The sequence below is a fragment of the Drosophila bipectinata genome, chromosome 2L (assembly GCF_030179905.1).
Source record: "Drosophila bipectinata strain 14024-0381.07 chromosome 2L, DbipHiC1v2, whole genome shotgun sequence".
NCBI lineage: Eukaryota > Metazoa > Arthropoda > Insecta > Diptera > Drosophilidae > Drosophila > Drosophila bipectinata.
In genome coordinates this window covers 21062726-21085562 of record NC_091736.1, presented here as the reverse complement: position 1 = coordinate 21085562, position 22837 = coordinate 21062726, and the positions used below count along the sequence as shown (strand labels likewise).

General features: G+C 44.8%; 4 protein-coding genes across 21 annotated transcripts; 1 reads left to right on the top strand and 3 right to left on the bottom strand.

Annotated features, from left to right (window-relative positions):
• Nucleotide 1: 1 nt before the first annotated feature.
• Nucleotides 2-15603, bottom strand: GramD1B (GRAM domain containing 1B). Of its 16 annotated transcripts, none has more exons than XR_001773414.3 (12): nucleotides 14825-15602; nucleotides 10270-10578; nucleotides 9577-10078; nucleotides 6829-7102; nucleotides 5281-6379; nucleotides 4963-5215; nucleotides 4774-4904; nucleotides 4446-4642; nucleotides 3752-4123; nucleotides 2372-2822; nucleotides 1331-2121; nucleotides 2-1153 (listed from the first exon to the last, which is right to left on the bottom strand). XR_001773414.3 is itself a non-coding variant. In XM_043213682.2 (12 exons), the coding sequence occupies exons 1-12, from the start codon at nucleotides 15124-15126 to the stop codon at nucleotides 1118-1120; spliced, it is 4047 nt and encodes a 1348-aa protein (XP_043069617.1). In that variant the 5' UTR covers nucleotides 15127-15603; the 3' UTR covers nucleotides 2-1117. The 16 variants fall into 16 exon arrangements, 15 of the variants coding, with proteins under 15 accessions (XP_043069617.1, XP_017099800.2, XP_017099804.2 ...); XM_043213682.2 differs by having other exon boundaries at nucleotides 2001-2121; nucleotides 14825-15603; XM_017244311.3 differs by having other exon boundaries at nucleotides 2-2121.
• Nucleotides 15604-15749: 146 nt separating this feature from the next.
• Nucleotides 15750-17945, bottom strand: LOC108127367 (uncharacterized). 3 transcript variants are annotated; one of them, XM_017244418.3, is made up of 5 exons: nucleotides 17303-17945; nucleotides 16333-17240; nucleotides 16197-16278; nucleotides 16015-16131; nucleotides 15750-15894 (listed from the first exon to the last, which is right to left on the bottom strand). In XM_017244418.3, the coding sequence occupies exons 1-5, from the start codon at nucleotides 17624-17626 to the stop codon at nucleotides 15883-15885; spliced, it is 1443 nt and encodes a 480-aa protein (XP_017099907.2). In that variant the 5' UTR covers nucleotides 17627-17945; the 3' UTR covers nucleotides 15750-15882. The 3 variants fall into 3 exon arrangements, with proteins under 3 accessions (XP_017099907.2, XP_017099906.2, XP_017099905.2); XM_017244417.3 differs by having other exon boundaries at nucleotides 15812-15894; nucleotides 15985-16131; XM_017244416.3 differs by having other exon boundaries at nucleotides 15826-16131.
• A 316-nt stretch (nucleotides 17946-18261) lies between these two features.
• LOC108127369 (putative oligosaccharyltransferase complex subunit CG9662) lies at nucleotides 18262-19005 on the bottom strand. The gene is made up of 2 exons (XM_017244421.3): nucleotides 18758-19005; nucleotides 18262-18703 (listed from the first exon to the last, which is right to left on the bottom strand). The coding sequence occupies exons 1-2, from the start codon at nucleotides 18894-18896 to the stop codon at nucleotides 18393-18395; spliced, it is 450 nt and encodes a 149-aa protein (XP_017099910.1). The 5' UTR covers nucleotides 18897-19005; the 3' UTR covers nucleotides 18262-18392.
• A 432-nt stretch (nucleotides 19006-19437) lies between these two features.
• Ptpa (Phosphotyrosyl phosphatase activator) lies at nucleotides 19438-21093 on the top strand. The gene is made up of 4 exons (XM_017244420.3): nucleotides 19438-19624; nucleotides 19694-20317; nucleotides 20373-20581; nucleotides 20638-21093. The coding sequence occupies exons 1-4, from the start codon at nucleotides 19597-19599 to the stop codon at nucleotides 21004-21006; spliced, it is 1230 nt and encodes a 409-aa protein (XP_017099909.2). The 5' UTR covers nucleotides 19438-19596; the 3' UTR covers nucleotides 21007-21093.
• Nucleotides 21094-22837: the final 1744 nt, after the last annotated feature.

Genomic DNA, 22837 nt, shown 5'->3' with positions numbered 1-22837 from the left:
GTCAATTAAACACAGTTTTTCTTTATTCGGTTTTATAATAAATTAGAATTTTCTTTGCTGCGACGTAACATTCGGTTTCTTACAAGTCTAGGTTGTGACACAAATTGCAAGCCCACTCATTGCGGCTCAAATTTGACTGTTTCTGGGTTAGCCAACATGCAGGACCTTAACTACTTGCCTAAATATTCCTTTTAATACGCTTCACATTCGAAACTTGCACGAGTTGCTGCTTTAAATAGCTTTAATTTCGTTTCTTTTATGGGTTTAAAATGCAACTACTACCGACTAACAATACTTGGCTATATATATGGGTATATTGCAACATATATATAGTGTATACAGAGTTTGCAATTATTGGTTTTCATCTGGCCCGGAAGCTTAAATGTTTAAATCGTTTTGTGTCGACTGTATAGGGGCGCCAAGATAGGGTTGGGAGTAGACTTAGAAGGAGGTTCACAAAAGAACAAAAACATTGCTCACAAGTGTTTCGGCTGGTTTACAAAAATATCGTACACAATAAACAGTTTGTATAAACGGCTTTATCAAATTCTCTCTGGCCAAACAGTGGCCACTACAGGTTACATTATAATATTTATTGGGCTTCGGTTGGCCAGCTTTGCGCTCACTCGACTCTCGACGTGTAGATGAATTTTCTAAAACAAAAATTCAGGGCGCTCGCTCCTTGATTCGCTACGATTTTTGGTATGCTGTGAGATATGAAATACTTGAGGAATTCGTAGAAACTTGAGTCTAAATCAAAGTCAAGCAAACGGGTGCTACACGTACATAAATGCCGCGACTAAAAACATACAATTGCTCTAATCTAACTAAAATGCAGCTACCTACGAGCTAAATTACACTTGCTTCTCTTAAACTACAACGTAATCGTAAATGTTTCAAAATGACAGTTGGTTTCTTTCCTTAACTTCTTCTTACACAGTAGGTTGTGACTAAATTTTAGTTGAATTTTAAATTCAATTTCAGATTTTCTTGGTATTTTTGGTGGCTTTGCACGTCGCCAAGGGCTGTGCTCTGCGTATTTCGCGTGCTTGTGTCGAAGACAATTGGATTGGATTAATGCTAGTTGCATAATTTAGAACTCAATTTAATTAGTTGCTTAGCGTACAATCATTTCAGCCAAAGTTCTTTCAGTCTGAAAAAACAAAAGGTGTTTGGGTGAGTCTATGCAACACAGAATCAATTCATAAAACATAGAGTTTAACAGGCAAATCCAATACCTCTTGGTTAGATCGGAAATAAGAGGGGTTAGTCACGTCAAGTGCGATTGGGAAGATATACAGAGTATCTTAGAATATAAAAGTTTACTTACAAAAATTAGGGATTGTGACTGTGAGTTTGTGTGGGGCCTCAAAGTTTTGTTTCTCTTTCCACTATCTGAACTTTTGAATTTAGCTTGAACATCAATACAGTTCTTGTTTTAATTTTTAGTATACATCGAAATGAGTTTTTGCATTGAACTTATGGCTAAAGAAATGATTTCTCCGGTTGGGATAGGTCCTTCTTGGTTTCAAACACGATTCAATTCTGATCAGCGGAGAAATCATTTCTTGAACAGAGGAAGAAGAACATGCAACAGTTTCGGGCTTGTGTATTGCTAACTAAGAGATCAGTAACAAATGTCCGCTAGAACACTGCATTTCCTGGCTTTAGGGCATTTTGAAGTACAGACATTCCTGAAAAGCTTTCCTTTTTAATAAACAAACTATTGTGTCGATTAGCTGCCGCAGAAAACTGCAAGTGTACTTCAAAATGCCTTACATTTTTGAAACGCACTGCAAGTATACATGAGTGTATGGTTATGAGTGTAAAGTTGCAATTAGCTGTCGCTGGCTGATTTCTGTTGCTAGTGTGTGTGTTGCACTGGTGTTATTCACGGCCTAATGAGACGCTTAGAATTCACTGTGCGCCGGCATAGACATCGACTCGATCCGCTGACGCAGCTTGCCGTCGTTGTAGATCTTTTCGCACACATTGCTCACCTTTTTCAGCAACTCAATGGCAGTCTGGAGCACCTGCTGCCACTTATCTAGCTCGGCTTCGTGTGCGATTTCCTGATCGCGCAGCAGCTCCAGCCATTCCTGGTTTGTGTTAGGTAGGTCCCTAAAAAATAATGATCATTAATGAACCAAATTCGATATAAAGCGAAATAAATGAGGAGCACTATCGTCTGCTCTAATCAATCAACTATTGGTTGCGTAGTCAGCCCATATCTACACGACCATGTGGTGCGCCCTAGAACAAAGCACCAATCCTTTATTTGAGGAATAGCGTTTAGGTCTCACCACTCCCAGGGCTCTAAGCAGAGACCTTATTGTTAAGACTAGGGCTAGGAAAACGTTTTTCAACTCACTTTAAGGCCGCCAAGTTGGGCAGTCGCGCCCGCCGACTGAGATCCACGTCAATCCGTTCCTCCAGCTTCCAGAGCTTAAGTAATAATATCACATTTAATGCCAGCATCAAGCACAGCAACAGAATAACCAACAACGACAAGCCCCTGTGTCTGAAACCGAGTCTGTGACCCTGCCCGTGACCCATCGCCAGCGGCTGGCCGTCGTCGCCGCCCGGGTGCAACTGCTGCTGCTGCTTGTGGTGCTGCTGTAGGTGGAGGTGTTGGTGCGACTGCTGCTGGTGGAGATGGGGCTGCTTGCCGCCCTCGAGCAGCAGCGGGTGACCGGGAGCGGCGCCGACTGCAGCCCCGGCGACAAGCGGCTGGGTGTCTAGGGTGTCGCCGGGCAAGCCGGCGATGCCCGGCTGTGCCGTGCCGCCTGCTTCCTCCAGGGGGCGTATTTGTGTGGCGGTTCCTGCGAAAATACGGGGACGAGCGTCGAGGAGGAGAGAGTGGCAATGGCACGGTTAGAAATCAAATTACTCGAACGGAAAAATCAAATCAAACATAAGCGAGAGTCGGAGGTGCTGGCAACATAATCACAACATTAAGAGTACAACAAAAAATCGATAGCTACGAAATAACTTAAACTGCAATAACAAAGCAAACTGTTCATGTTTTATGAGGGTAAGAATTGCCACAAGGGGTCGAACTTGGAAGGAAAATAAACGGAATCTTATCGAAGCTTGATTAGGCGGAAAAAGTAAGCATTACAAGTTGGAAAAGTTCGTAGAATAAAAAAAGAAGTGGGACATATCAAAAATATATGAGTTCGGGAGGAAGAGCTAGTTAATTGTGACTTATGCCAAAGTTGTCAGTCTTTAATGAGGTTTAGAAAATGAATCTCTTTTAAATATTAAATACTTTGTCTATAAGCTCTTCTCTCTAATTCACTATAAAAGAATTAGCTTATTTGTGCCTCAAATGAACTACTTATTCCTTGACCCAAAATCGGATTGGGTCTTGGTTTCATAAACCATTTAAACAAAGGCTGAACCGACTATGTAGTATATTTTGTTAAACAATATCCCTCAAAATAAAATAAATATGTGGAACCCAGCGCGTGCTTGATAAGAAGCCAACTAACCTACCACCTCAATCCATTAACTGATAAGTTGGCACCGCTTACAAAGTCTCTCTGCCAAATTTTAACAAAGTTTTCTCAATTTAAATATTTTACAAAAACTGAAAACACTTTTCTGATTGAATTTGTATGAAAACTACAACAAACCCCATAGGTCTATCTCTAATACATAAGGCTAAGTCTATAGGGTTAATACAAAGCTGATTCTACCCCATCTACTGTGGCAATTTCTGGGTTACACAATCTGTTCAAAGCTGTACCTCGGCTCGAATGAGTTATTGTCTTACGATGATGCCAATGGGGATGCTGATGATGAGGGTAATGGTGATTGGAAAGCGGTTGATGATGATGGGAGGGCCTGGCATCGAAGTGGCCGTGCTGTTGATGATGATGGTGATGATGCTGCTGGCCACCGTGGTGATGGTGGTGGTGGTGATGCATGTGCAGGTGCTGGTGCTGGTGCTGCTGGTGGGGCTGGGTGAACAGCAGACTGGGTGACAGATGATGTGGCGCCTCGTGAATGCTGTCATTGTCCGTACTCGTCGTGGTGGCCACAGCTGCAGTGGTGGTGGTCGTGGCAGTGGCTGTTTTCGCCGATGAGGATGTTGATGTCGCAGAAGGGGGATTCATGCCTGTGATGTATGTTGGTTGTAGCAGGTTGTGGCTTGGTTGTTAGCATATTCAATGGTATCGACTGATGTTGTTGATGTTGATGTTGATGTGGTCATGCGTGCGTTTGTGTGGTTAGAAGAAGCAATGGCAATTGGCATTGGCAGTGTTGAATCGAATTCGCATTCAGATCAAATTTAGTATCGAATATGGAAATTTCATTACAAAATTACGGAAGAATTGCTTTGCATTGTTGCTGTAGTATTGGTTGTGATTGTTGTTCTTGTTGTTGTGGTTGTTGCACTGTTGTCAGTTGGTTGTTGTGGCCTAAAACTAAATGCTTACCCCTCCGCGGACGCCGTCCCTTGCCCTTGGCGGGCGGAATGCACGTTTCGCTCTGGAGCGCGTGCAGCTGGGAGCCGAAGAAGTCCTCCAGACCCGCCCAAGTGTTCTTCTCGATGAATCCCTTGACAACGCCCCAAATCGACTTCTTGTACTTGATCTGGGTGTGTACCGACAGCATCGTGTGATCATCGACCGTCCTACCACGAAAACGACAATGTAATGATTAGATTTTAGAGTCATTCAACTATTGCATCACCGCCGATAAGTGGGTATAGTTTCCGCATGGACTCGTCCATGGTTTCCCCCCAATACGAGCTGAATGACTCACCTGGCGAGGCAGAAGTGGATGAGTACGCTGAAACTGTCCGCATATGGAATGCCTGCGTTTACACTATTTACGTCTATGGAATACAGTTCCCCGGGCTTGCTGCACTCCCGCATGGTCTGGTACTCAGTCACCTATGGAGGGAATCAATGAGCAACTCGCACATGACACATTATTGGGTGTCGCTATTACCTTTGAGGACTTGGGACCCACGGAGGCGGCCAACTGCACGGTGACGTTTACGGTTCGTACGTTCAGGCCTTCCTCATTCCTGGACCACTCGCCCATTATAAGGTCTGTGGACTTGCGCGAGGCGTGGAAGTCCGTCAGGAATTTGGATTTACTGAAGAGCATGTTAAACAGAGTGTCCACGTTGATGGGCAGGATGGTGTGCACAATCTGGCGACCCTCGTGCGTGGAAGTGCATTCTGTGGTGGGCACAAATCTAGGTGGGGATACGGCAACTCATTAGGAGGTGAACCTTTCAAGTATTAAGTTGGGAAGACTTACGGCACATTGTTCGCTTCGGAGTCGGACGAGTCGGACACATCTGTGGGCACGGCCTCGTCGGCGGTCTTGTGATTCTTGCTCAGCTTGCGTTTGGTCTCCAGCTTAGACTCCGTCGCAGGACAACCTGAGGTGCCATCCGAAGCCGCCACGGCCGCTGCTGCAGCTGCTGCGCCTGAACTAGAAGCCGTGCTGATTTTCTTCTCAGCGCTCTTCTTATCGGTGCCGCTTGGAGCTACTGGGCCAGAACCTGATCCTGAACCAGTCAAGGTCCCGGAACCGGAATGGTTGGCGACTGTGGAGGAGGTGGATGTGTTCGTAGTGGAGCCGGCAGTGCTGCTGCTGCTGGCTACGGGCACCTGGGTCATGGTAACACTGACCGATTGCTCCGCCGGCTTCACGGAGCTGAGCGTCAACTCTTTGGCGTTCTGCTTCATCTTCTTGTTGAGTTTGCGCGAACTCTCCCTGGTCTTGTTGTTGTCCGAACCGCTGGCCGAGGCGTTGGCCGAGGACTTGGACGAGTTGAAGAAGTATTTCGTCTTTGACTTGCGGGGGGCTGAGGCCCGGCTGGCACCGCCGCCGCTGCTGGCGCTGCTGTTGCCGCTCTGGGGCAGCTGGGGATTGGACTGGTTGGACTGGTTCGACTGTTGCGACTGGCGCTGCGACTGACTGTCGTCGTCGATGGCCGTCTGGAAGTCAAAGTCCGTCTCGTTGCCGTTGTCCAGCGTGGGATCGATGTAGTCCTCGTCGTCGGTGGTTAGGCCCAGCTCCTCGCCGTAGGAGCTATGCACGTACTTCCAAATCTCCTGTGGCGAGAACTGCTTGTTCATCAGCGTGTTCTGCCAGACACGGAAGAGCATCAAGAAGCTCTTGTCGCGCGACGTGAACGTGGCAAAGAAGTACTTGTCCTTGCCGCTGGCTATCGAAATGGCATTGGGTATCACCAAGGCCGTCTTCTCCTTGGTAATGGCCGTTACATCCTTCCACTTGATGCTCAGGAAGGTCTCCCAGGAGAAGATGTTGGCGTGGAAGCAGACGTAGTTCTGTGATACGTACAATCGTCCCTGAACTAGAATATCACGCTGCAGGGCACACGAATAATCTAAAAAGAAATGTTTTAATTAATAATATTGTATAATTATTTAATGTGAATTCTTTTAGGAATAGAATACGTGATCCATAAAAGTGAACACTTTAATGAGCCCACACTTCTTAAAAGACTCGGTATTTTTTTATAAAACCATTCATAGCTATACTCGCTTTAATGTGTTGCTCATTAATGCTCGGGTCTTGACTGAATTCTTAAATGGCATTCCCATTTATCATAACTCGGGATATGAATAAACGTTTCCTATCAAATGTTGCATAACAAGGCATTAGGGTCTTGAATTAATGAAGTCTAGATATTGAAACCAAATCATTTTTTTTTTTAAATAAGACTTATCTAATGGGAAGCTTATGAAAGAGCTACTAAACCAAAACAATCACTCGAATTAGTCAGTACCAAGCCAAGTCCGTTCTTCTAATCATGGTTGATGCCCGCAGACTCACCCACAATCAGACGCTCATCGTTGGGCACGTCCTTGAAGAGCTTCTTAAAGTCCTCGGCACGCGACTTGTAGTTGGGGTAGATGACGTTGTACCAGGACTTCTTCTTGGCCCGCTCCGAGAGCCGGGAGGGCTTGGCCGGCTTCTCGTTGGAGGTGGAGCTGCTGCTGGTCACCTGCTGCTCCCTGTCCACGCGGAGAAGGCTCAGCTCGTGCGGGGTGAGGTCGCTCAGCCGGTGCTGGGAGATGTCCTGCTGGGAGACAAGCGAGAGGGAGAGCTGATCAAACACCATGAGGATATCCATCGATAGCAGACTGTGGTGGCGTGAACAAACATTTTAGCAACTAACGTTGATATCTTCTGCTTTTTGGCCACCTGCTCGCAACAGCGCCCAGCAATTTGTTAACTCTTCTGATCAGGGTGATTCACGGAGCTTCGTAGGAAACTACTCTTCGGCCAGGTGTTTGGCCTTAACTTCTTATCACACCACTCGCCTGCCGCTGTTTACGACCCCCAATTATTTACACACAATTCGCTGCAACGCTCGGAATTAATATTTTTCTGTTTCTTTTTTTTGCTGCTTGCTCTTTGAGACGCTCCGTCGCTTATTGAATTCTAATTCTCTATTGCCAGCACTACCAACGTCAACGGAGCGTTATCAATGAGCGGGAAAAGCTCAGGTCCCCGAAAAAAAACAATCGTGTCGATTCAGGGCGAGCTTTGCAAGTTTGTTGCGGCCACTGATAAGGGCACCACCGCCGGAGGGTACTCCTAATCAGCTGGCCCAAGGGGCACTCTCAGCATATGCTCCTTATCGCCCCGCGCAGCGATTAGATTTGGCAAATGGTCAATGGGTGGTTATTAATCTCCATACCGCACGTCTGTCTGCCAAACTGAGTATCTATCTGTCTATATATCTATCTATCCATAAATCTCTCTATCCGTTGCGGTCTGCCCCATCGTCTGATCGACCGATCGCCCGCCCGTCCGGGTTTATTTATTTTCTTTCGAAGACTGCCTCGGCTGCTTCACACCTTTTTTGGGCGTGTGTTTGTGTTAATGGTTACCTCCATCAAAATCATGGAAGCTTTCAAGCTTTGGATACATTTTTAAAATAATAAACACGAATAGTCTATGGACTAGCCCTGTTTCTGGGAATATCAACATTATGCGATATGCTGGGTTTCATGTTTCATATACATATGTACATACTATATACATATTTACTTTTCTACATACGCCCTAAAAAATGAATTCTTCCATAATTAAACCGTTGAATATTGAGACTGTAATGTAAGCATATGTTTCTATATTTAAAAACAACTTGGGTTTGGCATTTTGATAACAAAAATGGCCCAATTGTAGGCAAGAGTATATACTACATACATACATAGGTACATATATATTCTTCTATATACCTATTAACACTACAAGTATAAAGTCATTCTTATTAGCAGAATTCGTCTCTAATTTCTTTAACCCATTACAGGCCGCTTTACTTAACAGGGAAAATTGATGTAATATTTGGAAAATTAAAAAAAAGAATTATGATATTCGAAAAAGGGTATTAAAAATTATACACCAAAAGATAGAATCCGGCAGTGTATATCCTGCTGTACATAAAGCTTTAAACGCGTTTTTCTCGAAACCCCATTTTTTGGGAAATTGTGTTTCTATAAATCGAGCAAATTTTAAGGGGGGACATCTGAGTACCATATAAAAAAAATTGAAAAATCCCTTTTCTCTTAAAAATTGCTTTAAGGTCTTAAAAATAACATACCATAAGATACGGTCCGGCAAAATTTGTAGAAGGATTTATAAAGATAAAAAAAGTACACTTTTTAAAAAAGCTACTGCACGAAATTTAAAAAATAAAAAAAGTAAAGAGATTTACGACAGACTTCCGAACTTTATTGGAAAGAAAATGATTTCTTTTTAGCGCTTATTGAATTGGACCTTAAATATAAAAGAAATCATTTTCTTTCAATCTTCCATATTCTTGACATTGTCTGATCCCCATTTTTAGGATTGCTTGTTTGGTACTTTAAGTTTAAAGTCTAATATTAATGGGTGGTTAATGTTGGTGATGTAGTCATATTTCTTCCTATAATATAATTTTTTCTATGATTTTTTGCATATTATTTCTTCACATATTTAGCTACTTTTTGATGTTTAAATTTGAAATATTTGAATAATACTTTGGATAAATTAAAAACAAGGCTTCAAACAGATAAAAATATAAAATGTAAGCTCCGATGTCCGATCCCAGATATCTGTTATTGTAAATACATTGGTTAGATTAGAAATCCATTTGAAGTTTAAAGAATATCAATTGTATCTGAAGCTCAGTGATGTTGTCTAAGCAAGTTGTAGATAAACTCCTAATAGGTTGAAGTAAAGATACAAATTTGTGTTTAAAGTGTATAAAGTAATAGTACCCAGTGGCAACGAAATTCGATCAGAGTTTGTCATTTCTAAACCTAGAAGCCTAGAAGATAAAACCCAGAAGCCTCCAGTCATTCCCGTTTGCAAATTCTTTCTGTTTACCTTTTTATTTCACAACTGCCACTAAAATTATGTTGGATGAGCAAATTCCAATTCGATTTTTATTTATAAGTTGGCTTCCTTCAATTCTGTTTATTCACGGATACTAGTGATTTTTGCTAAATGCGTAACAGAGACCTCCACTTTGTCTGATAACTCGACATCATAAACAGCTTGGCCGGGCAATAAACCAGCAACCCCACTCACCTCATCACGTCCGCTGCTGGAGGTGGACAACTTGGGCTGGCTCGCCTTCCCCTTGGAGCTGGTGGAGCTCTTGCGGCTGCAGGGGCTGTCCGTGAGGCTTCCGACCGGGGCGGTGAACCCGTTCGAGTCTACGCTCTGCGATTGGAGGGGCTGATCCCGGCTCGAGTCGCTGGACACGATATTTATGCTGGGCGTGGCGCCCTGGGAGGAGCCGTTCAGGGGACTGGAAGTGGCGCAGGGACTCGTGGAGGTGGCAGCCTGCCCTAGGCCAGGACTGCTTCCGCAGGAGTCATGCCGCGGCTTTGGCGAGAGACGAGCACTGCTGGGCGGCGATCCACCTGTTGGGGCTGTCGTGGAAGCGATCTGTTTGGAGGACGACGATTTGGAGAGGCTGCTCTGCTCGAGGCTGCCGGCGGCCTCCTGGATGGTCAGTAGCTTGGTGCTCAGAGTACTGGTGGTGGTGGTGGTCGTAATCGTGATCTCCTCAGTGATGGAGTCGCGCCTGCAAAGACACACGGGCATTAGCAATTAGTGGACGACCTGGGGTGCTCTGGGCTACGACTACGTGGGTTATATTGGAAGAACTCTTGAACTAGGCATGCAAATTTGGAAACTGTAATGGATTCTCTTACGGAATTCCGCCAAGGCCTGGCTTGAGAGTTTCCGGAGCAGTGTTCACCTTCTTCCACCTACCTGTCGCCAGCACTGCTCTCATCGGACTTGGCGTCCGCCTGCTGCTCCTTCTCCTCCGGCTGCGATTGCTGCTGGGGATTCGGCGCAGTTTCCAGCGGGTTGTCCTGGAGCTGTGACTGTGTCTGGGATTGCGGCTGTGGCTGCGACTGTGACTGTGACTGGGTCTGTGACTGGAGCTGATCGGGCTGGGTGGTCTCGGGTATCATGTTGGCATTGGCGGGGGGCTTACTGCCGCTCGGACTTTCGGCCGTCGCAGCGGTTAGGATAACACTTGATGTTGTTGGGTCGGGTTTATCAATATCTTTAATCCTACAATAAAATGCATATATAAACAAATCAAAAGTACAAATGCTAAATGAAAATGCATGCCCAAGACGACAAAGCAAACAAATAGAATGGGGGGGACAGATGGGAGGATTGAAAGGGTATATCCTACTTTTAATTAAAACCATTTAATTTTCGAATCATACTCTGGGCTGTATAATACCCTGCACTTCTTCTGATGAGCCTTGGAACTTGTACTCTGCGATTAAAAACGTATATCTTTATGGTAGGAAGTGCTTCCTGCGCGGTGCAGGGCTATTCTCAAAGTGAATTCTAGGGAAAATGCTAACAACGAGCTTCAATAGCCAATTTAGACAATTTACTTGCGACAACTCTTTGCCAACCTACACCAATTTATTAGGAAATTAGTTGCGACTAATTCAGATAAGACTGTTCCATCAGGTGGCTCCACTTGAAGTCTGTACACCTCGCAATCAGCCAAACAATTAATTACTTCTGGCCGATAACCCAAGATTTCTGGAAAAGTGTACAAAACACAAATCCCCATTTCCAACAGCACTCACAACCATAAACGATTAATCAGATTTTCAACTTTGAACCCAAAGCTAGGCTTAGAACTCTATGGTGGGTGGGACGCCTCCGTAGAGAACCATCCACGGCACCTGAGTCACCACTCTTGATAAGGCGGCCCACCAGGTGGCCTATCGACACTGTCGAGGGGCCTATTAACTAGACACGGTTGCCCTAATTGGTGTTTGTTTTTTTTGAGGGAGTTTCGCTGAGAAGTAATTTCCGGCGAGTGTCTTCCCGACGACAGGCACTGTTCGCGACAACCGGATCGGATGGGTTTGGGGAGACTGGGAGTGGGGCATGCTTGCCATACCAGAGCACCCGGTGCTTCCGAGATTTCCGCAACGTTCTTCGCAACATTTGATTCGCGGACTCGGTGTCGCAGTGAATATAATATAATAATGATTTCAATTAGACGTGCTCTTTCCTCGGTGGACTGCGACGGAATGGTGTACCAATTGCCATTAAACGATTGTAATCAATTCTATTGTGCACTACTCTCCGCCACCGAGTGGGCGTGTGTGTGTTGTGACACACAACTGTCGTTCCTCTACTCCAACATACCACACATGTACGAGTTCGCGAGCGGGTTCGTGCTCTGGAGGGGACTCGGTTTAGCGCTGATAACGCCGATAAGATACTCCCGCCTCAGGCTCCGATAAAGCCAGCCGCCCGGTCGAGTTTGCACAAACAGCGGGCCGGCTAAGCCTAATCACCTAACCCACATCCCAGTAGCCAGATGATGCAAGCAAGCTCCGAAATATTTGCAGCGAAACATCTGTTTTCCGGCGCTTTGCCCAAACATGTTTATTAAGGGACGCCTGCACCCACTGCCCGGCGGACCTAAGCAATGCCCATAAAGCCTCAGATGACACATTTAGTTTTAACGATTTTTTAAGCATTTTCAGTGCGCCAGCACCCCGCCCTCGAACTAAGCTGTTTCTAGTTTCCCAATAACTCGGAAACTTTCCACTGTTTACTCGCGCAGAGATCTCGGAGAGGAATGCGATTTCCGCTCATCCCAGGCAGCGATCTATGGGGTATCGACCCCCAGGCGGCCCATCAACAAATTCAAGTTCACGAAAAAGTACACCCTGGGATGGGAGTCCATTGAGCGATGATTCCCTCCCATTAGGTGACATTGCCTTTAATTGCAACTCTGGGCTCGAGTGCGCGGAAGATCGGAGATAACCCGCCGGTGTGGGCTATACTATGTTCGTGGAATTTATGTCATGTGTTAGGGGTTGTGTCAGTGATCCGCGATAAGGCTTTTCCCCCTTTATTGCTTGTTTTCAGCTCTCGGAAGAGATTAAAAAACGCTCATTTGAATGAATAAACTATATACTCTAAAAAAAATACTTGTAGTACATAATCGAGGCGATAAGAGGCAGAAATATTGTTTCAAAACTCGACTCCATGTGTTTGGAAACCCTTCCGGCGATAACAGTGCTCGGATAATACGTGATGCGGCCTTTGTTTGGGAGAACTTTTCCGAGAAAAGTGGGCCAGATACAATCACATTCTATTAATAGGCCTCGAAACCTGTGGGAGAATTTCGATTCAACACTGCATGACTAACCCCGATGATGCAAATTTTGGCATTGTGACAGCAAGGGCTATCTGTGGGCAGTGTTCGAGTTATAGGCCCGCAATTAGTGTCCCGTCCATTACTGTTTCCAGCGAGTGCAAGCTGTCGTTGCACCGACTGGAGGAATAATAGATGGATATGTACGTATTGTTCCCGGGAGGGGCGCAGGCCCCACCGCCCAATTGAACTCTGGCCTTTGAGGTCGTCGGGTTTTCCATTAGTTAGTCATGGAAACCGGATACAGAATGCATTCGCCACCGGGCATATAAAGGCCACTGGCCATTAAAACTAACTACTGCATTAGTGTAGGCACTATGTACATTCGAACTTCTGGCAGGGCTTTGGACCACTCGGCCCGGAGAAAAATCAATAGTGTGGACTGGCAAGGGTGTATTACATTTTTTTGCGTTTGACTTTCTTTGGTTCCACCACGCCTGTTGTTTTCCGCGGCGGCCTTCTCGCCTCCTCCTTCGGCATTGGTAGCTGCTTCTCTTCTGATGGTTATTGTTGGTCCGAAATGTATGTCATCTGGCCACTGGCCACTAGGAGAGCTGGCCAGAACCGAAATTCGCCAGCCAGCAATCGCTCGAATTGATGACGAAACGTAAACACGTATTCTATATTTTTAGCCCGACTCGGCTAAATGTCATTAATTTATGAACTATCCACACACACACACACTGCTCGGCTGTTAATTATTTAATTAATTTTCCCTGTTTTGTGTCGCAGTTATGGCAGCTTATGGCGTTTTGTTCTTTCTGCCGATTGTCATTTGTTGTTTGTTTGTTTATTTGGTTTCTGTTAAAGGCACGCGATGGCGAAGAAAAATGCGAATTTGAGGCGCGGGAGCTCGTGCCGGGCACGTCATCCCAGCTCGACGTTCCGATTTGCACTCAAGAGCAGCCGCCGGCCGAGAGCGTGCCAGTGGCAGTGGCAGCGCCAGTCCCCACGTTCGGGGTTGGGAAATCCGACCAAGAGATAGGGGACCCTCTGGTCGACCTGTGCATACGCTTGATCAATTTTTATTGGGGTATTTGCCAAGAAGCGAGAGGCAAGAGTGTAATTAAGTGGGATTACCCCAGACACCCAAGACTGGATGCCTACTGGTTCAAGGTTGATGCCTGCCAGGTACTTGGCCCACAAACACAGTGCCTGCCTGGGCAGGAATAGCTGCGGAAATCTCTTAATCTTTATTCTCCAAAATAAAGCTAATTATCGCGGGCCAGGCGCATAGATTACCACTAGTGGCTGTTTGTTTATTTTGTCATTTGGGAAGTTCGTTAAACTAGCCAGTGCCCTGCGATGACCCGGGAGTGTGAAACCCATAACAATTAGCCGAGGAATGCCTCACTTTAATGAATATTGTTATCTCCTCCTCCAAGGCAGACAGCACTGCTCCCAGTATAGGTGATAAAATCCCTTTGAATCTCCAAAAAGTGAATTAATTCGCTATCTGGCCATTCGACTTCATTCAATAAGGCGATAGGACTGGGCGCTGATATCACCACCTAGTTGGAGGCCTAGACAAAGTCAAGAACTCTATTGTTTGTTTACCTTCACAGTTCCTTAGGGCCGAGGAAATCGATATTCTAAAGGACACTTGGAAGCCTGTAGCAACTGTTGCGCAATAGACGCCTACCGAGCGGGGCTAGCAGAGTGCAGGAAGCGTGGGAGGTGCTATCACTCCAGTTGGACGGGGAGCGGAGCGGAGGGACTGGGTCGCAAGCAGGTAGATAAGACAAAGCTGAAAGGAACAAAGGGGAGCGTGAACGACATGCAATGGATACAACATGCAAACCAGCGGGCAAACCCATACCACAACTTAACTCGATAAACTATTAGGTTAATAGATTACACGGGGATATATATTTTACATATTCCAAAGAAACTTGATCTTTTTTTAAAGAAACAAAGGCCCTACTATTAAGAAATATCTTATTATTAAACATTCAAGAATAAAATTAGAATTAAACATCAAAACAAACTCTTAATTTTCTCTTTTAAAAATCTTATTGGAAAAAAAATCAAATTATTTTTATCCGTGCACACTTTTACGATTTTGGGTTTTGGATTAAGTTACTAGGTGGGCGAAAAAGGGGCGTGTCAACTCACATGGGCGCCGCATTCAAGCTGGCAGTGCGTTTGTGTTTACTTTGCGCCGAAGGACGAAGGAACAGGCTCTGGGCGGTGGCCAAGGACTTGGGCAGGGCACCCTGGCTGGCGGACTTTCGGAGGGCCACGAACCGCGACGACCCTGCTCCCGAGCCCGATCCAGATCCCGATCCCGATCCCGATCCGGAGCAAGAGGAGATGGAAGAAGAGGAGGCGGAGGCCAGCGAGGAGCTCGACGAGGGGTTGGACTTCTGCGGCTGGTGGTGCTGATTTTGTGCCCGCTGCTGTGTGACAAAATGCATGACAACGGCACACGTTGCCGCCCACAAATATCACTCTACCCGTGCTAATATTTATTCTTTAATTTCATTTTATTTCATCTGAATCTGCCCCGCGTTTATTTATTCTCTTTTCTTATTGGCTCGCTACGTTGCTGACGTCTGCGGAAGTTTTCTTTTTATTTTTTGCGTGCTTTCATCGTCGAAAAATCACTGCCACGTTGCGTTTTATGCTAGCTTCAGGTGCGATCACCTTAAAATGCTATTTTCGGTTAACTTCAAAATGAGATTCATGGATAAATTCAAGGGTTTCCGTCTGCGTTTTCCTCCGATTCTTCACTTTTTGCGCATAAAAGGTATACGTCGTGGCCAGGGTTGTGGAGCGGCCGAAACCCTAGACGCCGACTCTAAATTGCCAATGATTTGAGTCAATGTCTTTCGTCAAATTAAATCAAAAATATTCACTACATTCCCCATTGATTAGTTTCCGTACTAGTGCCGATTTTCAGTGAATAATTTGTGTGTATATTAATTGTCGGCGAGTTGCGGCACCATGGCAACTCCCGTCCCCAGCTGTGCGGAAATGCCAACTCGTTATGCGGAAAAACGAGTGGCAGCTCCACTTTTAGCTGCCTATGGTCACACAAAAATGTTTAAAATTTAAATTTAATTTTTATTTTTATATCACAATAAAATTAGAATACAAAAACTTGTTGTTTGTTTAATTTTACAAAAACGTTTGCTCTTGTTGTTGTTGAGTGTGGGAAGATAGCATCAAGGCTACTGAAGGCGCTAGAAAGAAAAAAAGAAAAAAAATTATTGGAATAAATAATTAGGAGATTGGGAAATTGTTTTGGCTTAAATTAAATTGTATAGAAATACTCAAGCGAGAAAACCGTTTGGTGTCAGTACAATGCTCGAATTGCCGCTTTTTAAAAGTCCCCGAATTAGCGCCAAGTCGTCGGGCGTTAGGGACCATCCAGTTAGTTGTCCCACCGACTGCAACTCCGGGCAACTGTCCATCAGAAGCTAAAAATATGTTCATTTTTATACATATATTCATTTAAAAGCTTAATTACAATAGAGTTAAGTACCTCCACAGCCTGCACTGTGAGCTCCGGTGCCAAAGTAAACCAAATATCCTCCAAAACTTTAAAATCGTGCTGAACAAACATGCTGAAAAAAGAGAAATGCCAATTTTAAGCCCTGACTGGAAAAGGGGAACCTTACCTCATAATATCTTCATCTGTAAACTCCACCGTATCCACTGCCAGACGCTTCAGATCTGTGGAATTGCAAAGGAAGGCCTTCAGGGAACTGGTCATGATGGCGCTGCTGAGGATCTCGAGGCCCTCCAGCTGCTGAAACTTGGCGTGGGCCTGCCCATAAGACAGGCTGTCGATCATATAGCAGTCTAGATCGATCAGCGACGGGCAGAGCCTGGCCAGCTTGCCCAGTTCCAGGTTACCAGTTCCCTTTATCATGGTCAGATGCCTGAGATTTCTGCCGATGGGTCGCTCCAGGAGGGGAAGTAGCTCGGCCACCACAAACTTGTAGATCTTCAGCTTTCGCAGGGTTCTGGTGTGCAGGGCCCTCAAGCAGCCCGTTTTGGGGGTGTCCAGGTAAAGGGTCTCCAGTCGCGGACATGTCTGCATAATCACGTGGAGACCAGTCTCGTCCGTTCCTGTGTCGTGGACATATTTCAGCCGGCACTTGAACCGATCGTCCACGTTATCGTAAATAAACTTCAGGGCGGCGCCCACGAAGGAGTATGTCGAAAGGGTTTCCACTTGGGGACAGTGTTCCAGTATTAGGGCAATGTCGGAATGACAGATATTCTCCTCGCCCGGCATACCCACATCCACCATAGTCAGCGATTGACAGCACACGCCCTTGGCCAAGACATCGATGCCTATCTCGGTGATATCCGTCTCCCCGGAGATGTCAAGTATCTGCAGGCGTGTCGACCACTTGCCAATCTCCTCCAGCAGCTGATCGTTGGCTATGTAGGGCACGTACAGCTTGACCAACTGCTTGCACCGCCGCACGATCTCATACATGTAGTGCATGTGCTCCTCCTTCACCCAGATTCCCTTGATGTTGAGCACCCGCAGTCCTGCTCCTTGGGCAGCTATCACCTGGAATGAAGTACAACTTTTTAGTTTCCTTTCCTGAAAGGATATCAAGCATTTCGATTCACCTGCAAAATCTTCTCGTAGTAGCTGAACGGAAACACCTCGGTGACCAGGAAGGTGACTCCGCAATTGAGCAACATCTGGAGGCAGGTGAACCGCATGTTGGCGTCCAGATAGTCCGAGCTGAGAATGACCCGCAGCAGATCCTGGTAGATGTTCGAAGTGGCGCCAGACTGGGCCAGGTACTCGTTCAGTTCGACCATCACAATGTTGATGTCCAAGTGGACGTCCGGGGCGTACTGCACGTAGCTGATGGTGGACACCAGGAGGTTGGCCAGCTCGGCCAGAGCACTGTCGCTCAGAGATCGCACACTGCACTTCTTCGACATGCCTCTGTTTTGGTTTCCCTCGGAAAGTAAACAAAATGCGACGCAGAATAGGTTTGGCAAAAAGAGAGCAGGTGAGGATAGGATGGGGTTCCTTTTGGTTACATCACTTGTGGGTCACAAAACTTCCTGTTTGGCTCCTTCGGCCTTAGCTACTTAGTCCCAGTGTTAACTACTTTTAAAGCTAGTAATATTTCTGTGGGCCCTCCTATATGTGTGGGCCTTATATTTATAAACAGAAATAGATTCTAATTATATAGGCGATGGAAATTGTTTTTGCACGCTGCCGAAGATCGAACCAAAGCGAAGCAGACGTTCCAACGGCGCGAGTCGAACTGAGGACGCCAAACAATAGTGTGCCATTTATTTCCCTCTCTTGGGGTTTCATCTCTCGAGAATGATCTTTCGAAAACCGAACATCTGACCAGAGAATGCGGATTCTTATGCTCCTTCAGAGAAGTAACTAACAATTACTCATTCTTGATTAAACTTTACTCTAATGATTAAAAAAATATTTACATTCGTGTGCATTTAATTGATTTTAAGATTATTAATTCTTTGACAAATATTTGAAGCTAGGGAATGTTCAAACGACTTTTATTGAAGGCTGTCTGGGCTTATATTTGTCTATAAATAGAAATGGCTGTAATTGGTAGATGGTTGGAGTTACAACTCTCAACTATTCGAAAGGATTATTTGATCGTTTCGGTGTCAAGTTTATGCTTTCTCTGTTTCTAAGGGCGACTCTGAACCTGATTTAGTAGATGTTCTAGGGCTGCAGGTAGCTGGGCAGCTTCATGCGCATAAACAGCCAGGTCGTGAAGAACGAGACCAGGATGAAAATGAATCCCATAGCGGTAAGCAGCAAGCGATTCAGGTTTGTCTTTCCAGGGGCATGGGTCTGGTCCATGATGATGAATCCCAAGCCGCCAATTGTGAAGAGGAAACTACTGGCCAGTCCTTCCATGATGTACTGCCCATTCACCCTGTACGGCATAAAGGCTACAGGCCGTGAGTGCCCGTGCTCGTCCACAGTAGCTCCTACGCTGGGCGGCTCCACAATCACGTCGTAAATAATGCCTATTAGGAGATTATGTCTGTAATACCATTGCTAAAACTCGTTTCTTAACTCACCTCCCGTTACCAAGAAGTAGGAGAGTAAAATCACACTGAAAACGGCCATGGGCGAGGGCATGGGAATGCTGAATTTGCGCACTTTGATGTTTGGCGGCACCAGAATGTGGAAGGGCAAGCTGTATAGAGTCTCAATCATGGTGGTACAGGTTTTTCCTAATTAAAGCAGAATAAATATTTCCAAACTTTTATTTGGAGGAATTTGCCGGCGTAGGCGTCGTTGGCTAGAGATGATTGTTGTTGTTGAGGAGAATCATCGATAAGCTTTCTCCGGGCACTTAGTTTTCTTGCTCTCTGGTCACACTACAAAAGTTTATTCATATTTTTTTAAATTTGTTTTAGAAATTATTTTTGAGTTAGATTTTATTTTTATTTCCTGTAGGTTAATTTTTATTTCAAAAATCTTATTTTTTTTATCGTACAAAATATAAATAGTTGAAATAAGCGAAAAATATGCAATATTTCATATCCAGTCAGAGCGGTCAAATTTAAAATGCCCACTCCGGGTTTCCACATCCTCTTTGGCTTTAATATATTAAAAGTATAATTAAATAATTAAATAATATTTAAATAATTAATAATTAAATTAAACAAGTCTGGTAGCATTGCAAAACAATTCGAATGAAGAATTGGTACGTTGTTTATCACTGCTATCAGATCAGCGTTGCCGGAGTTTTGTACTCCCAAGAGCTGGTAAACGCAGAAAGTGGCGAAATGTTGGAAAACGAGAAATGCGCAGAATGAAGGAGAAGTAGCAAAAACAGAAAACAAATAACACAAATCGCAACTCCAGAGAAAAATAAATTGAGTAACCGGTTGAACTAAATAAAGGAACAGGCATGGCCGCTGCCAATGTTCCGCCAGCAGGTGGGTAGTAGAACGATAAGCTAAAATAAACAAAATTAAACTTTTTTCCCATTTAATTAAACTTTAAAGGTAAACTGCCGGCAACTGCGAAGCGAGTACAAAACATTGGTGACCTGGCTCTGTGGCAAAGATCGCGGGCCTACCATGACCTGATTGGATACATCAATGGAACCAGTTCGGCGATCCAGGGAATCAAAACGACCGACGAAATGTACGAGTCAGAAATGCTCAAGAAGCTCTTGGGTCTCTTCGAATCCTTGGAGTCGTTGGTCGAGCAAAATCCGCCCCTGGAACAGCCGCAACGTTTTGGAAACAAGGCCTATCGGGACTTTGCCCAGGCGATGAGGGAGCAGGTCCCAGCCTGGCTGGACCAGCTACTGACTCCCGGAAAACAGCGGTATCACAGCGAACTGGTGCAGTACCTGCTGGAGTCGTTTGGAAATGCCACCCGCATAGACTATGGCACTGGGCACGAGCTCTCCTTCATGTTTTTCCTCTGCTCCCTCTTCAAGGCGGAGATTCTGCAGGAACAGGACATTGTCAGTGCCGCCCTGAGGCTCTTCAATCGGTACTTGGACTTTGCCAGGCAGCTGCAGCGAACATACAACATGGAACCAGCCGGAAGCCAAGGAGTTTGGTCACTGGACGACTTTCAGTTTGTGCCCTTTATTTGGGGCAGTGCGCAGCTAGCTGGCAAGTTTAGGTCCCAGCTCAAAAAATGTCCTTTTCTATTTTCGATCCTCTGCAGTTAACAGCCCCTTCGATCCTTCCAAATTCGTGGACGAGCAAGTCATCAGCGACTACAAGGATCAATTCATGTTCATTGGCTGCATCGACTACATTTGCAAGGTAAAGACGGGACACTTTGGCGAGCACTCCAACCAGCTGTGGAGCATCACCGACGTGCCGTCCTGGGTGAAGATCAATGCGGGTCTGGTCAAAATGTACCAGAAGGAGGTAAGGTCTTAGGTTGTTTATTAAAAAACATTGACTTAGAGACTTTTCCTTTATAGATCCTGTCCAAGTTTCCAGTCATCCAGCACGTTTACTTCGGTGAGCTAATGTCCTTCGAGACTGTTTCCCCGGGCACAACCATTTCGAATGTCCGGCTGGGGCAATTGGCGCCACCGCCCTCGAAGCGCATCTGTATCGGAGCACCTGGCTTGCTGCCGCCCGTTCCGGCCACCGTTACTGCTCCTCCGCCCGCTGAAGCTCTGATCAGTGACCTCAACGTGGGCGACTCCAGCAGTGAGAGCAGCGACAGCAGCGTTGTCCTGCGGGCCTCAACCTCGTCGGCCTCTCTGGTGGCAGAGGGGTCGGGGGACAAGTCGCACAAGCCAGCGGCTGCAGGAGAAGCCGCAAAGGATCAGGCGGCTGAATAGTTTTGGCGATGGCGTCGATTACCTGTGTTACAAATTTCCTAATAATAGCGTTGACACTCAGTCCAGTAAAAGTGGTTTGCATAAGAATGGATGCGTGTTTCAATTTATTAATTTTAAAGGGGGAATGTTATATATTTAAGTAGGAAAGTAACGTCCCGATAAGTAATCGGAAAATGATGCAAACAAATGTCTATTAGCCACCCCATTTCCCTCCACAAAACCGTCAAAAGTCCGAAATAACAAAACAACTGAAGGGAAAACAAAATCAATAGGCAAATGAGGCATGCGAATAGATGAACTTGTGTTACATCAACTTTGAGGATGTTCTCGAAATAAAAGAAACCCCAAACCATCACAAAAAATTGCAAAGTATCAGAATCTAAAACAAAAACTTTTGCGGGAAGTCCTCTGAAAGCATAATCATTTATTTTCGACACATCATTTATCAAATTGTGCGGCTGGAAACATCTTGCCACGCCCTTCCGCTCCTGCGCTCCACCGCTCCTCAATCCGTACTTTAAAAACTTCCTCCGGTATAGTTTATTTTCCTTTTATTTTTAAAAGCAGCACATGCATTAAAAGTTTGCCGACGCATTTTGATTGAAGACTTTGAAAAACACGAAAATGGAGCTTTTCTTATTCGGCGCTCGTTGTTCGGCCGGGAACAGGCCAACCTCGGTCATGTTCATCCATTTGGCCCCGTCTCACCTTTAAAAAACCCACAATGAGCTGTCCAGGGAAAGGGGCTCCGGGGCTTCGGTCTTGTGTTTTTGCAAATTGAATGAAATTTGTGGGCGGACTGTCGACAGCCGTTCGAACAAGGTCCAAACATGATTGAAAGGTCGATTCGGGGGCGATGGAGGGGGCGGGAGCGGTGGCTGATTGATGGCTGTTTAGGTAGACTATTAACTTGGCCCTCTGCTAAATGTAACTCATCCAGCCTCATTAAAACTGAGATTTTCTTGTTGTTGACCTTTGCCTGTTCGTGTGCAGGTTTTCGAAAATTTTACATTTTCGAAATATTACATAGGTTTTGACGGGCGCCAAAAAAAAAAAATACATTTTCCATACTATTTTTTTAGTTCCGACTTATTACTGTTGTAAGGACATACATTTAAACTTTAAATCTGAACTTTGGCGCGCAGGATAATTGAACATTTTAAGCTAAGAATGCCAAAGTTCTCCTGAACTATTTTGCAAATGGAAAATATTAGGGAAGGTTTGTAAAATTGAATTGTTTAATGGAATATTTTTTTTAATGTGATGTGTCTTTGTTTATACATGCCTGTATGTGCTTTTGTATAATTTTTCATTGTGCATTTTCAGGTTGCATTGTGCAGGATTGTAAAAACTATTATCGAATTTTTGTGTTGTTATTTACAATGTTATTACAATATAATACAATTAATTAATTTTACAAAAAACAAAAAAGGAAAGCCAACTTGCAGCTAAGATCGAATATATGTCTTTTGTTTAGATCTTTATGAGAATTTCATTATAAAACCCATTTGTTAGAATAAAAAATTAGGAAAAAGTCGCAAGCTCTTATATTTAAAAATACATTGGATGGGATATTTCCGATTGTTCAGTTGTAAGGCAGCTATAGAATATTTTCAGTCGATCATTATGAAATTTGATAAGTCGTATTATTTTGTTAATAATAGGATCCGTAAAAAATCCCAACTCTTAAAACACCAAAATTATAGCATTTATGGCATATGGCAGCATAGGATATAGTTGGCCGTTCCGTGTAACCTACTACGTGCAAAGGAATTTTTACCTAATTATTTATAATGTATAATTTAATATTTATAATTTTACGAAATTTTGC

Bases quoted from the DNA above. Each gene is read 5' to 3' on its own strand.
- GramD1B (XM_017244311.3), bottom strand. From the start codon at position 15,126: ATGCATTTTGTCACACAGCAGCGGGCACAAAATCAGCACCACCAGCCG. The intron at 10,079-10,269 runs GTAGGTGGAAGA...GTGTCTTTGCAG, and splicing joins GAGAGCAGTGCTGGCGACAG to GCGCGACTCCATCACTGAGG. The intron at 2,823-3,751 runs GTACAGCTTTGA...GTATTTTCGCAG, and splicing joins AATAACTCATTCGAGCCGAG to GAACCGCCACACAAATACGC.
- LOC108127367 (XM_017244417.3), bottom strand. From the start codon at position 17,626: ATGTCGAAGAAGTGCAGTGTGCGATCTCTGAGCGACAGTGCTCTGGCC. The intron at 17,241-17,302 runs GTGAATCGAAAT...ACTTCATTCCAG, and splicing joins ACTACGAGAAGATTTTGCAG to GTGATAGCTGCCCAAGGAGC. The intron at 16,279-16,332 runs GTAAGGTTCCCC...CTCTTTTTTCAG, and splicing joins ACAGATGAAGATATTATGAG to CATGTTTGTTCAGCACGATT.
- LOC108127369 (XM_017244421.3), bottom strand. From the start codon at position 18,896: ATGATTGAGACTCTATACAGCTTGCCCTTCCACATTCTGGTGCCGCCA. The intron at 18,704-18,757 runs GTGAGTTAAGAA...ATCTCCTAATAG, and splicing joins CTACTTCTTGGTAACGGGAG to GCATTATTTACGACGTGATT.
- Ptpa (XM_017244420.3), top strand. From the start codon at position 19,597: ATGGCCGCTGCCAATGTTCCGCCAGCAG. The intron at 19,625-19,693 runs GTGGGTAGTAGA...TAAACTTTAAAG, and splicing joins TGCCAATGTTCCGCCAGCAG to GTAAACTGCCGGCAACTGCG. The intron at 20,318-20,372 runs GCAAGTTTAGGT...GATCCTCTGCAG, and splicing joins GGGCAGTGCGCAGCTAGCTG to TTAACAGCCCCTTCGATCCT.